This window comes from Diabrotica virgifera, chromosome 8 (assembly GCF_917563875.1).
Source record: "Diabrotica virgifera virgifera chromosome 8, PGI_DIABVI_V3a".
NCBI lineage: Eukaryota > Metazoa > Arthropoda > Insecta > Coleoptera > Chrysomelidae > Diabrotica > Diabrotica virgifera.
Window position 1 is genome coordinate 70096978 of NC_065450.1, and position 15044 is coordinate 70112021.

The window sequence follows — 15044 nt, forward strand, 5'->3', positions numbered from 1 at the left end:
GCAGTCCTTGCTAAAAAATGGTGGATGCTGTGTATTAGGATATAATATTACGATGTGGATTTTTTTAAACATTTAGTTACAATAATTGATAGATTCGACCGTTACTTGATGGAAATTTATTTTATCTCACAATAAAACACTGAAAACTTTTGTTTTCTATACTTCCACAAAAGTTATTATTTACAACTATGTGACTACAGCTGTTTCGGCAGAGTGCCTTTCTTAAGTGATATAATTTACAATGTGTTTGCCTTTTTAAGTCTCTAACTGAAGAGGTTGAGGAGTGGGGAGCTGTTTGTCTCGACTTGGTCATTCTGTATTTTTCATTTATATTCATCAAATTTATATCTGTATTTTTCAGTTTATTAATTTCCATAGATAAGCTATCTTTTTTAGAATCTATGGAAATAAATAAACTGAAAAATACAGATATAATTCTGAATGACCAACTCGAGACAAACAGCTCCCCACTCCTCAACCTCTTCAGTTAGAGACTTAAAAAGGCAAACACATTGTAAATTATATCACTTGAGCAAGGCACTCTGCCGAAACAGCTGTAGTTACATAGTTGTAAATAATAAATTTTGTGGAAGTATAGAAAAAAAAAGTTTTCAGTGTTTTCTTGTGAGATTTAGTTACAAAATATTCAGCAGTTTCAAAGACAAAAAAGGTAAAAACCCTGTTATGCCCTGTAGTATACGCATCCATGTTAAGGTTTATAAAAATTGTCCATTATCCTATCTTAACCTAAACAAATTTATTTTTATAGTTTTAGTATCTCATTTCTACATTTTTCAAAAACTCTTATGATTTCTTAACGGATTCCTGATTCTTTTCTTAAAACACACGTAATATTTGATAAGAGTCCACTTTTTTATTTTTGTTTTATTTTCACTGGCCAACCACTTTGTCACGTTTATCCTTGACATTGACCTACATAAACATCTTTAATTTATCTTCAGCAGCTCGGTTTCCATTATTGTTCGAATTGCAGGGTCGCCTTCATATCCTCAGGGGTTCCACTTTATTACTCGGTGTTTAATTACGGGGTATTTAATTAGAATAATTGATATTTACCTTGCATAGGTACAGCAAAGACATCAAATTAATAGCCACAATTTGTTTAAAATTCTTTCTTAGATCTTTGTTCCATTTTGTACTCAAGGCGAAGTTTCTTATTTATACTTTTGTAAATTTTGTGTTTCCGAACAATATATTTAGATAAAGCCAGTGGCGCATTTATAAATTTGCTTTAGAGGGGGGGGGGAAGAATTTGTCTTATGAAACACCATTTATTTTAACATATGTATTTGTAACTTCTAATGAAACACCAACCAAAATACATAAAAAAGATAAACCCAAAATACATAAACGGCATAAATAATAACTCAATATGCATTAAGTTCCCTTAATTTTCCTAACCAATCTTTATTTCAAGTTAAGAATAGAACGTTACTCTTACGGAGATCAGTATTGCCAAACCTCTCGCGTACGGGTGGATACTCGACTGCCGATATACGATTCATTCTAGTCAGTACGGCGTGGCATCGGCGCGCTTCTACCATCCATAAGAAATACATGCGGCTATATCCGCAATGTTCTATTGTAAACGTGAAACGCTCCATAGCGTATTTATTGGGTTGAATTTGTCTGTCTGTGGTTTAAGATTCATGTCAGCTTATATATTTTTATGTTTCAACATTTTTTTCTGGGGTGATAATACTGGGAGATTTTAACGCTCGAATAGGTAACCAAGTAATACCCGGAATTAAGAAAAACATAATGAAAATGTTAAAAACGAAAATGGAGAACTGATGATAAACTTCTGCACAAATAACGAACATTTAGAAGAATAAACAACACATTTTTTGACCACAAAGACCAACACAAACATACATTCAGTAGCACCCGTGGACAAAGATCTATGATAGATTATGTTGTAACCAACAGAGATATACATCCATCAAAAATAATCGACGTAAGATGCCTCAACTCAGCAGATGTAGGTAGCGACCATAGCCTAGTATTATGTAAAATAGGAATCATTATGAAATATTTCACACCTAAGAGGGCAGCACCAACAAAAACAAAAATCAAAGTCGAAGGACTACATACGGAAACCACGGAATACTTATACATGAAAAGAATATTAGAGAAGATTGCTGAGGATGGAATATTAGAAAATGATAACATCGATGAAAGCTGGCAAAAACTCACTTGGAGAGAAAATTAACGAATACTCACATAAGAATAATAGAAAAAATAATAGAACAAAACAGAATACCACAAGAATGGAGATCAAGCATCCTAATATCTCTCTTCAAAAATGAGACAAATCAGACCCTGAGAATTACAGAGAACATTAGCAGAAGAACAACAAAGTTTTAGGTCGGGAAGGTCATGCACTGACGCTATATTTATAATGAGGCAAGTTCAAGAGAAATCGTTGGAATACAACAAACCGGCATATTTATGTTTCGTGGACCTTGAGAAAGCATTTGACACGGTCACATTAAAGGACGTTATCTACTTGTTATACTCGAGAGAGGTACCTCTGGGAATAATTAAAACGATAGAAAACATCTACCAGAACAACACAATAAAAGTAAAAGTGGAATATGAACTAACTGACCCAATTGAAGCCGGCAATAGGATAAGACAGGGGATTCCTTGAGTCCTTTATTGTTCAACCTGATCATGGATGAAATAATAAAAAAAGTAAAAACTAAAAAGGGATACCAAATGGGAGAAAAACAACTTAAAATAATCTGCTATGCGGACGATGCAATACTAATCTCTCAAAGTGAAGATGATTTACAACGTATGCTGCACCAATTCAACATAATCTCCAGAAAATTTAACATGTGAAATTCCTCAAAAAATACAAAATGCATGGTTATAACAGCAGATCCAATAAGATGTAAATTGGAGCTGGAAGGTCAGATAATAGAACAAGTGATGAAGTTTAAATACCTAGGCATCACACCATCTAGCTAAGGAAGACTCGAAACAGAAGTGGAAGGTCAAGTGAATAGAACAAACAGAGCCGCAGGTTGCCTGAATGACATAATATGGAGAAATAAAAATATCGGAAAAGAAATGAAAGGCAGAATTTACCAAACAGTCATCAGACCAATAATGACATACGCGGCAGAAACACGACCCGACACAGAGAGGACAAAAGATTGCTCGAAACAGCGGAGATGAAAACCCTTCGAAAAATCGATGGTAAGACTCTATGGGACCGAGCTAGAAGTACAGATATACGACAGAGATGCAAGGTGTATAACATTAATAACTGGGTAAGAAACAGAAGAATAGAATGGAATGACCACATAAGCCGAATGACAACAAATAGAGTAGTCAGGACAGCGAAAGACGGTTCCCCAATAGGAAGACGATCAGTGGGAAGACTACGAAAGCGATGGAACGACAACTTACTAGAGGCACATTGAAAAAACAGACAGAGTCATGTCTATACAAAAAGAAGAAAAAGAGAAGAAGAACATTTTTTTCTTTAATTTTGGACCTTGTTAGGTGGGAAAATTTACCCATTTTACCTACCGCAGATCTGCCACCGGATAAAACATTAGGATTTCGGGTAAATGGAATCGTAAAATAAAAGTGATTGTTCTATTAGACTTGCAGACCTATTTAACAACTAAGGATTAATTTTATTTCATTTTAATATGCAAGGTGGCCAGACAAAAGCGAATCAGCGGCATTATCAGGAACTGACATTTTTGAAAAACCCAGCGATAAGACCATATTTTTGATTAAACCGGAATAGATTGTCCGGTATTTTTGATTATTTTACTTTCACTCTTAAGCCAAGGAAAAGAATCACCGCAACATTTTTCATGGTAATAGAGACCAAATAAATTTTAAAGCCCTTGCCATTCCCTTTAAAGTAGTCTTTAAATTTTTAAATTCGATGCAATATTATATTTTATTTATTTATGCAGGGTAGGTCAACAACAGACGCAATTTTCATTATGCAGTTGATGGAAAAAGACAGGAGTAAAGAAACAAACGCTCGTAGATTGATCTTGAGAAAGCATATGATAGAGTTCCTCTAGAGATTTTGTGGTGGGTACTCAATAAGAAAGAAGTCCCTGATGAATATGTAAAGATGGGGAGAGATATGTATGAGGGAGTAACGACTAGTGTTAGGACAGATGTGGGAGAGACTGATAAATTTCATGTGAAGCTAGGATTGCACCAAGGCTCGGTATTTAGTCCGTATTTATTCTCATTAGTTTTGGACCAGATAACAATCAAACTACAGGGTAACATTCCATGGTGCTTAATGTATGCTGATGATGTCGTGTTAGTAGGAAATAGTGAAAGAGACTTAAAACAAAAACTTGAACAGTAGAGACAAGCTCTAGAGGAAAAAGGTTTAGAACAAGTAGGACAAGTAGGACAAAGACAGAGTATTTGGAATGTTCGTTTAAAGATGGAGTAACTACAAATAAAATGGTATCTTTGGATGGTAAACTGATTGTAAAAAGCAATAGTTTTAAGTACCTCGAATCGGTGTTACAGAGTAATGGAGAAATAGATGGAGATGCATGCAGTAGAATTAGGGCTGGATGAATGAAGTGGAAGGAAGCGAGTGGTGTGTTGTATGGCAGAAAAATTCCAATGAAGTTGAAGGGAAAATTATATAAAACGGCCATAAGACCGGCTATGATGTACGGAACTGAATGTTGGGCAGAGAAAAAGAAAGAGGAACAACGAATTCATGTGGCGGAAATGAGAATGCCTAGATGGATGAGTGGAGTGACAAAAAATGATCAAATTAAAAATGAGTATATTAGGGGAAGTCTAGATGTGGCACCAATTGATGCCAAAATGAGAGAGCATAGGTTGAGATGGTTTGGTCATGTTCAACGTCGAGACGTTAATCACCCAATACGAGGAATTGCTAAAGTGCAGATTCGGGGAAGGAGTAGGAGAGGAAGACCAAAGTTGACGTGGGGGAGACGATTAGGCAGGATATGTTGGTAAAGGGGATTAATATTGATATGACCCAAGATACAATTGTGTGGAGAAATGCAATTAGTGAAGCCGACCCCGCTTAGGGATAAGGCAAACAGAATGATGATTTTATTTTATTTATTGATTTTGTTTTATTGATTGATTGATTTTATTTTATTTATATAGTCTCAAAAACATTGTATGTGGAGTACCACAAGGTTCAGTGTTGGGTCCTCTACTGTTCCTAATCTTTATAAATGACATCACTAATCTAAAAATCGATGGGAAAATTTTTCGTTTTGCTGATGATACCAGTATCACTTGGAGCAACTCAACTATTGCATCTCTTCATGCAACTATAACTTCTGATTTGCTTACGATAAAAACCTGGTCTGAATCTAATTTACTCTCTTTTAACGTGGATAAGACAGTAGCACTATCCTATAAAAGTGCTCTTTAACCCCTGCTTTCTAATAACAGCCAGATCTCTACCGTTGATTCTGTTTGGTATTTTTTTATACAGCAACCTCAAATGGTCCCTTCATAACGATTTGTTAAGTAAGAAACTCGCCTCAGCCTGCTATGCTATAAGATCTGATTCAAAATAACTCAATTTAGCATATTCTAAACTAACATATTTTTCCTTGTTCGAGTCTCATCTTCGATATGGTTTTCCTTTTTGGGGTTCTAGTACAGCTGCCCAATTAGATGTTATTTTTAAATTACAAATAAGAGCAATAAGGTATCTGTTTGGCCTCATAAGAACAAAACATTGCAGAAGTTACTTCAAAGGTCACGGAACTTTAACCCTTTCATCTTTATATATTTTAGAAACTGTTTGCTTAATTCGTAAACACATGCATGTCTTTCCAGCAAGGCCTCATCATGACTACTCCACCAGAAATTCAACTTTTGATGTCTATTTACCGCTCCCGTCCTCTGAGTTAGTAAAGAGATCTATATTATATTTCGCAAAAAAACTATACAACCATCTCCTTTACAACTCAAATCTGCAACATCGTTCCCCAAGTTTCGTAAAATGACAAAAGCTCATCTATCTAAAAGACCATATTATTCAGTAGAAGAGTTTCTTAATGACTAACTAAGAAATTACAGAAATGTACAAGTAACCAAACTTATCTATATTTGGGTGTCACATGCAGCAGCTTAAACTTATTAGTTCCTATGTCTGTATTCTACTTTGTTGTATGTTCACTTTGCAATTTCTATTAAATTTTGCAATATATCGGTTTTGTTTTATTTTCTTACTTTATTAACTTGTATTTTTTTATATTGACGATTTATCAAATTTCAGAAAATTGTATTTGTTATTGTTATTGTTATTTTTTTTTTTGACTTTATGTTAAGCTTTGTCCATAAAATTTGTATAATTTTCAGTGACAATAAAGCAAATTTCTATTATATTCTATTTTATTCTATTCTATTCTATTCTATTATATTCTATTCTATTCTATTCTATTCTATTCTATTCTATTCTATTCTATTCTATTCTATTCTATTCTATTCTATTCTATTCTATTCTATTCTATTCTATTCTATTCTATTCTATTCTATTCTATTCTATTCTATTCTATTCTATTCTATTCTATTCTATTCTATTCTATTCTATTCTATTCTATTCTATTCTATTCTATTCTATTCTATTCTATTCTATTCTATTCTATTCTATTCTATTCTATTCTATTCTATTCTATTCTATTCTATTCTATTCTATTCTATTCTATTCTATTCTATTCTATTCTATTCTATTCTATTCTATTCTATTCTATTCTATTCTATTCTATTCTATTCTATTCTATTCTATTCTATTCTATTCTATTCTATTCTATTCTATTCTATTCTATTCTATTCTATTCTATTCTATTCTATTCTATTCTATTCTATTTAATAAGACTTTTAAACTTTAAATAATTCTATTTACCTGCTTAATTAGTTGATTTAGTACGCGAATGGTTTAGATTATAATTTCTTGCTTTGCTCAACTTTTATTTTTTTTGTCACAACTGTAACACCAAGTAAATGATATTAACTCATGAAGATAATAAAATGAATCCGTTGGTGTACCTAAGTATTCATTTGTAGTTTTTGAAAATTTATTACCGTAGTTAATTCTATTCCGGAAAAAATAGATAGTGATTCGTTGTATTTATGAACAATAAATAACAGTTCATCAGTTTAATGAACGACATCAGGGTAAACACGACAGTAGGAAGTATGTTTTGGAGTAAAAAAATTTCAGGAATCTATGAATGTAGGTAATAAATAAAGAGAAACTGAACGACTGCAGTAACTGCATTAACTGTTAATGCACCTATTGAAGAGTAGCACCTGTTGTAGAGTCCATATAAGGCAAGTAGCAGCTGGGTCTGTAATCAACCGAACTAGTCTCCAAGTAATTTTAAAGAAGAACAAATTCCATCCATACAAAATCCTCTTAGTGCAGGAATTTAACGGGGATGATTCTGAGCCGTCATATTAGCCGTATGTTTTCAGCCGTATATTAAATTTTTAATTGTATGTCAAAAATTGTGCACTAACTACGTCTTAAAACCCACCAAATTTCATTTTGCATATCTCAACCGGTTTTAAAGCAATAAATAATTCGTCAGTTTGAAAGAAAAATTTCAACATCCTCTATACCGGAAACGAAGCATTTGCGAACATACGTTTATAAATCAAATTGTCATTATTTGTTCATGCAAAATTACCCCTTAAAGTTTGCCATACTTATTTAAAAACATCCTGTATTGATGAATAACATAGCTAGTTATTAAAGTACCTAACTTTTTTATTATCCAACATAAGCGAATGAATCAAAAAACAGAATGTTAAGAAAACCTGAGGCTATAAATGGGTTTTAATTTTAGTATTTTACAAATGCTATAATATTCCACAGGATGATGCGAACTTTTAGAAAAAGACACAGTTTGATTCGGACACTTTTGAAAATTTACACCTTTAGCATCAATGTTATTACAGCAATGCTGTTAAAGAAGAGCAATGCTGCTCTAAATAACATAAAAAATCACTTAAATCGGACAACAGGTTTAGGAAATAGGAAACTTCATTTGGCCCAGAGTGTAAATAAATAAAAAAATTACCTGTTTTCATTTGGTAATTTAATGCAATTTATAATTTTTGTTAGCCTCAGTTTTACTTTAAAATTTGACGTTTCGTTTTCCACTTCAGAAATTGTTCTCAAAATCGCATTTTTCAAAGTCTTGTAAATATAATTAATAAATAAATTAATATTGTTTTTCTACAACCGTGTTAAAAATGCAATATATCTACTCTATGTCATATTGTGTATAAGTTTTTAGTTTGTGAAAACTGTCATTATAGATAGCAGTGCGTGAAGGGTTTAAAGTGTACGTCAAGTAACAATGTATATTAAATGGAATTTACTTTTTCGCACTGTTTTTGTCACACTTTCATATAATCAAATATCCTTAACTTTCGCGTTGTCATGGTGATGGCATAATGAGCAATAAATTACAACAAAAATTTTGACAGTTTTGTGATTTGAAAGATATTAGAATTTTTAAATGTCAAAGTTCTAAAAATTGTAGAATAGAAATGAATTCCAGTGACGAAGAGTTACAGTTTTTTTATTTGTTTATCGTAGATAAAATATTGTATGAAACTGTGCGTGAAGTACTTTTTGCTAACTTACGCGATGTATAGCACTCGCTCCGTGTCGCTCGTGATCTAAACATCGCGTGCGTTCGCAAAAAGCATACTTCACGAACTGTTTCATAAATAACTATTTTAGCACTCCATAGGAGCGTTAAAAATGCTACTTTAAAGCACTAGTGCTTTAAAAATTTTAAAGCACTGCAGTTAAAAGTGAATTGTCACATTGTGGAACGTCAAAATATTTATATTTCATTTATTAACATTAATATTAATAGTACAACTTGCGCAATTTGAAAAAGGTGGTTTAAAAGGTTTTTTAAAATTTAATTTAAGTTTATGTAACGGTATAATATTTTCGCTAAGAATTTTTAGACATTCCCCTCGAGTATAGACAACCAGTTCTACCTTTTACGAGTCATAGGTTTCATAGTTTCAGCAATTAACAAAAATATTGTATTTTATAAATTTATAACGTTTGTAGAAAAAATATTGTATGATATACGTGTTAAAAAGTACATTTTTAAGGCACTCATGTGAATTGCAGAATTTGCTTCGCTCATTCTGCAAACTTTCACATGCGTGCCTTAAAATTGTACTTTTAACACTTACAGTGGAACCTCGTTAACTCGGATTAATCGGGACTGCGGCCGATCCGGGTTATCGAAAATCCGGGTTAGCCGAAGAAAATGGTAAAAATTAATAAAACACAGTATGCTTACAGATAAACTCCGTTATAATCGAAATAACATGAAATATATATGCATAGTACACATCTAAATTACGTATCAATTTCGCCTTTATCAATTCTACCTAATGCTTCTAGTTTCTTTTCCATTGTCACTACAACATTTTTACGTTTTGTTGCCATAACGTAGACAAAAAAACACGCAAACACAAAATCTAAATAGATTTACGAACGATTACAGAACGGAAGCGAACAATACGACTGTACTACACACAATACTGTTTCAGTCAATCGCAACGATGTTAGGTTATTTAATAACAGTGAAGACTAAGACCATCGTTTAAAAAATAATTTTTTTAAGGTAGTCTTTTAGTATTTTTTAAACAATGCCAAGACAGTTTGAAATAAATAAAGGCTACTACAGGTGCCTGTTTTTTCCGATAACACGACAATGAACGTCGTGTTTCATGAGTCATTTTTACTATCGTATATGTCTGTAGTTCAAATTACACAAATACCCATTATCTCTCAAATATTATATTACATACATTTTTATTGTTGAAATGTTTGTCTGATAAAAATCGGTCCGGGTTAGTCGGACTTCCGGGTTATCGGGGGTCGACTTATCGGGGTTCCACTGTATATCATAAGTAATTATTATATAAAAATATGTAGTAAGTTTTTAAAAAATCATAATTGCTGTAATATCTTAATGGGCAGTGAATATAATAAAGTAAAAATCTATATTTTTTTCAGTAAAGTCTGGCGTCAAAACAGCAGAAAGGTTTGATGAAGAGCAGACACCAATTTCGCAGGCGTTTCAGCTTGCAGCCTTCGTTTCTGAAAGAGGAACCAGAAGAGGATAGACATCATTCGTCGAGGTAAATACTGATTATTTTATGAATTTTCTTATGTAAATACATAAGAAAATAAGGAATGGTAAATACCATTCCTTTTTATTTGATATAATGGAATTAATATGTTCATGAAATTTAGAATTTTGTAAAAGATCTTGATCGAAAACGGATTCTTATGGCATCTCAGTTTTTTAAATATCTTCTGAGAAAAATACCAGACACAATGTAAAATAAAAATACTTAAGGATATGTATCATGATAACGATAACTTATTTTTATTACTTTTTAACATTCATAAATTAAAACTAGTGAAAAATAGGGACTAAAGATGAATATAAAAAATACTAAATATATGATAATAACAAAGAAAACAAATATACAAACAAATGTATATTTGGAGGATGTGGCGACAGAAAGGATTGATAAATACAAATATCTGTGCACCTGGATTTCAGAAAATAATTATCAAACTAACTACAGAAATAATTGCCAGAATGGAAATAACAAAAAATGCGTTTGTATAAATGAAAATAATTCACTGCAATAAAGACCTTAGGTTAGCACTGAGAGTAAAAGCTCTGAGATGTTACGTGATTTTAATACTACAGTAGGGACTTGAACTTGAAACCTGCATGCTGAAGCAAGAATACATAAATAAGATACAGTCATTTGAGGTGTGGTGTTACACAAGGATAGTTAAAATAGCACGTATACAGAACAAACCGAACATGGAAGTAGTGCGAGAAATGGGTAAAGAATACGAAATAATAAACACAATAAAAATAAAAAAATTCAATATCTGGGATACGTAATGAGATCTTCTTTCTTCTTTGTCTGCCTTGCTTGTTTTCAAGCGTTGGCTATCTAGTCCAGAGAAATAAGGTTTTTCTCGGGACACTTGAGCAGCCAGGTTGCAATATTATTGTTCAGAAAATAATAATGATACAGCAATTCTGTGGAAAGCACATGAAATAAGAACACTTATGTTTTCAAAGCATTTAAAAAAATCTATAAAAAGTCATTTTTATCATTCCGAAATCATTTTACTAAAGTAGAGTCATTTTTGGCTTAAAAACAATTTGAAAAGCTTTGTTAATATTAACTGTAGAGTAAATCTACTTTGGGATTTCAAAAGCTGTTATTTTTACACAAATTGTCAAAAAAAAACTTTTTGCCCAGGTTAATAGCGGTCAAAGTTAGCCACTTTTATAATTTAATTCACAGTTACTTCTGTATACACAAAATTCTCCTGTAACAGTGTTAGTTACCATGCTCCTCCGAAACGGCTTGACCGATGTTTATGAAATTTTACACTTATATCCTATAGGACTGAGAATAGGTTCTAATCTATTTTTCGTACCCATAAATTATAAGGGGGGTTTCCCCCTTGACATTTTTTTTTATTTTTTTGGACAAAATTTTCTACCTTTCTACTCTTTTTTTTGTGAATTTGATGGCCTTGGCTGAGCCAATTAGCCAGACATTTTATTCTAAAAACAATTTTTTTTCAGAGTAATTTTTTCTGTATTTCTAAGAAACTAACATACTACTATCTAAATAAATACACTGTTTTGGATGTAAATATTTTTTTCTATATATTTATTTTTTTTTATAATCACAGTGACAGTTTTAGTTGACATACTCCTCTGATACGTCTAAAGGTGGGAAACAATCAATATAATGTCAATCTATAAGTTACTATCGCTAAATGTAACACCTCCACTAGGTTCGTCTCGTTTCATCTCACAACTTAATATGTTTTCCATCTTTTGCGCTATTTTGCCGGTTATTAGTGCGCTCATCACTGTTATTTGCCATACTTCTCTGAGACCGCTTGACCGATTGTTATGAAATTATATATGTATATTCGGTAGGTCTTAGAATCGGACGTAATCTATTTTTTATATCCCTGAGTGAGAAGAGGGTTCCCCTAACATTTTGAAATGTTAGGTGGGGATATGTATTATGTGTACATAACGTACTCTACAAGACTGCTAGTACATACAAATTTAAAAAATTATGATCAAAATCCATCAACAAGCTCCGGAGATATTAATTGCAGCATATTTTTGAAGAATCAATTTAATTTTTTGTGTGCACGGATTTTAATAATTATTATTCCCCTCCACCGACCACGAATCGATTTCGTTAGGACGTAATTTTTAAAGCTTTATTAACCACTTTATTGAAGTTCAAGTTTAGTTAAAGTTTACAAATAAACTATATTCGCTCTGAGCTTCGCTGGTGTCGCTCCTAGCGGTTACTAATTCAACTTTCACCGGTAATTTTTAAATTAATTATTTAATTGTTATCGCTTAATATTTACAACGCTAAAAAGTAATTAAATTGTAATAGATTTTTTTAAGATTTTGCTAATCATTTTGACGTACTATTGATGAAATATTAATTTCTTACTTCGGATACTTTCACAATTATCATGTAGATGGCGCCAAGATTAATTTATAATTACATATTACAGAACATTAAAAAACGCAAATTCAGTATTTAAAACGTAAGTATATTTAAGGTAAAAATATAAACCACAGCTTTGATCAACTAATATTTTTTATACTTAATGTTTTTAATTTTAATTTAAAATTAATCACTTTGACATTTATGTCAAATTTCCAGTAAACGTTTACAGACTTGTCACTACTGGCGCTCATGAATTTATAAATATCCCCTCTACGTACAAGCTCACAGCGTATACGCTCTGAGCTTCGCTGGTGTCGCTCCTGGCGGATTACTAATTCAACTTTCACCGGTAATTTTTAAATTTATTATTTAATTGTTATCGCTTAATATTTATAACGCTAAAAAGTAATTAAATTGTAATAAATTTTTTTAAGATTTTGCTAATCATTTTGACGTTCTATTGATGAAATATTAATTTCTTACTTCGGATACTTTCACAATTATCGTGTAGATGGCGTTAAGATTAATATAGATTCATTTATAATCACATATATTACGGAACATTAAAAAACGTAAATTCAGTATTTAAAACGTAAGTATATTTAAGGTAAAAATATATACCACAGCTTTGACCAACTAATATTTTTTATAATTAAAGTTTTTAATTTTAATTTTAAATTAATCACTTTGACATTTATGTCAAATTTCCGGTAATCGTTTACAGACTTGCCACTACTGGCGCTCGCGAATTTATAAATATCCCCTCTACGTACGAGCTCACAGCCTATACGCTGTGAGCTTCGCTGGTGTCACTCCTAGCGGTTATTAATTCAACTTTTACCGGTAATTTTTAAATTTATTATTTAATTGTTATCGCTTAATATTTACAACGCAAAAAAGTAATTAAATTGTAATCGATTTTTTTAAGATTTTGCTAATCATTTTGACGTTCTATTGATAAAATATGAATTTCTTACTTCGGATACTTTCACAATTATCGTGTAGATGGCGCTAAGATTAATTTATAATTACATATTACGGAACATTAAAAAAACTTAAATTCATTATTTAAGACGTAAGTATATTTAAGGTAAAAATATATACCACAGCTTTGACCAACTAATCTTTTTTAATATTAATGTTTTTAATTTTAATTTTAAATTAATCACTTTGACATTTATGTCAAATTTCCGGTAAACGTTTACAGACTTGCCACTACTGACGTTCGCGAATTTGTAAATATCCCCTCTACGTACGAGCTCACAGCGTATACCTTGAACTTCAAAATGGCGCTAGTTAGGTTGTTCAATTGTTATAAACACAGTAGCTCTGAATTAAATAAAAAAAAGTGGCTAGCTTTCACCCTGATTAATCTAGGCGAAAAAGTGTTTTTTTAAATTCATGTAAAAATAACAGCTTTTCAAATCCCGAAGTAGTTTTAGTCTCGAGTAATATTAACAACGTTATTCAAATTGTTTATAAGCCAATGATGACCCTACTTTAGAAAAATGTTTTCGGAATAATAAAAATGACTTTTTAATGATTTTTTAAAGTGCGTTGAAAATATAACTATTCTTCTTTTACGTGGTTTCCACATAATTGTTATATCATTATTATTTTTTGGACAATAACATTGCAAAAAAAGCTCTTTAGGATAAACAAATTGAATAATATTTAAACTAATTGACGAATCGTCTTAAAAATTTTTGTACGTTATATGGTCTATTTGACTCAACTTTTCATGCAATATGTTGATAATACAGGGAAAGATAGGAGGAAGAATAGGAGGGAGGTGACTGTCAAGAATAAATAAGTACATGCCTTAACACAATAACTACAAAAATTTGCAGAGGAGCAGTGTTCAAAATACAAATAGCCATGATGATCGCCAACATCCAAAACGGATAGGCACTACTAGAAGTGATACTAAAATTGGGAATATTTTATATAGTTGGAAATATTCGCATTGTACAGATTTTTATTTCTTGAACAAAAAAATAATTGTTGAAATTATCGATATTATTGACAAATTCGTTATACTTCATAATATTGTCTTTTTTTTTTTTTTTTTTTTTTATTTACACAAATAAACCCGCATCAACCACTAAGGGTTATTAGCGGGGGGACATACACAAACAGTAAGATACATATTATTATATAAAAATGCTTTACAATCTGGTGTATTGTTTAGTCATTTTGAGATAATTTAATAAGGAGTTTAGGTTTGAAGTCAGTACACTTTTAATATTGTCACTAAGAGCACACGCGATCCTTTCTTTCTGGTACACTGGACACTCGATAATTATATGTTTCACTGTCAGTTGCGTGTTGCAATTGGTACACATCGGAGCGGCCTCCTTGTTGAAGATATGCTTGTGTGTTAGTAACGTATGTCCTATTCGGAGTCGGTTGATGATGACTTGGTCTTTTCTATTTCTTGGTAACAT

General features: G+C 31.7%; 1 protein-coding gene across 5 annotated transcripts in view; it reads left to right on the forward strand.

The window, feature by feature from the left end:
- The window catches only part of LOC114340777 (ras-related protein Rap-2b), a 607622-nt gene that overhangs the window by 459888 nt on the left and 132690 nt on the right, over nucleotides 1-15044 (forward strand). For all 5 annotated transcript variants that reach the window (XM_050659445.1, XM_050659448.1, XM_050659447.1 and 2 more), the window contains exon 3: nucleotides 10082-10206. In XM_050659445.1, coding sequence (XP_050515402.1) covers nucleotides 10115-10206 — 92 coding nt within the window. In that variant the 5' untranslated portion in view covers nucleotides 10082-10114. The remainder of the gene's footprint in view (nucleotides 1-10081; nucleotides 10207-15044) is intronic.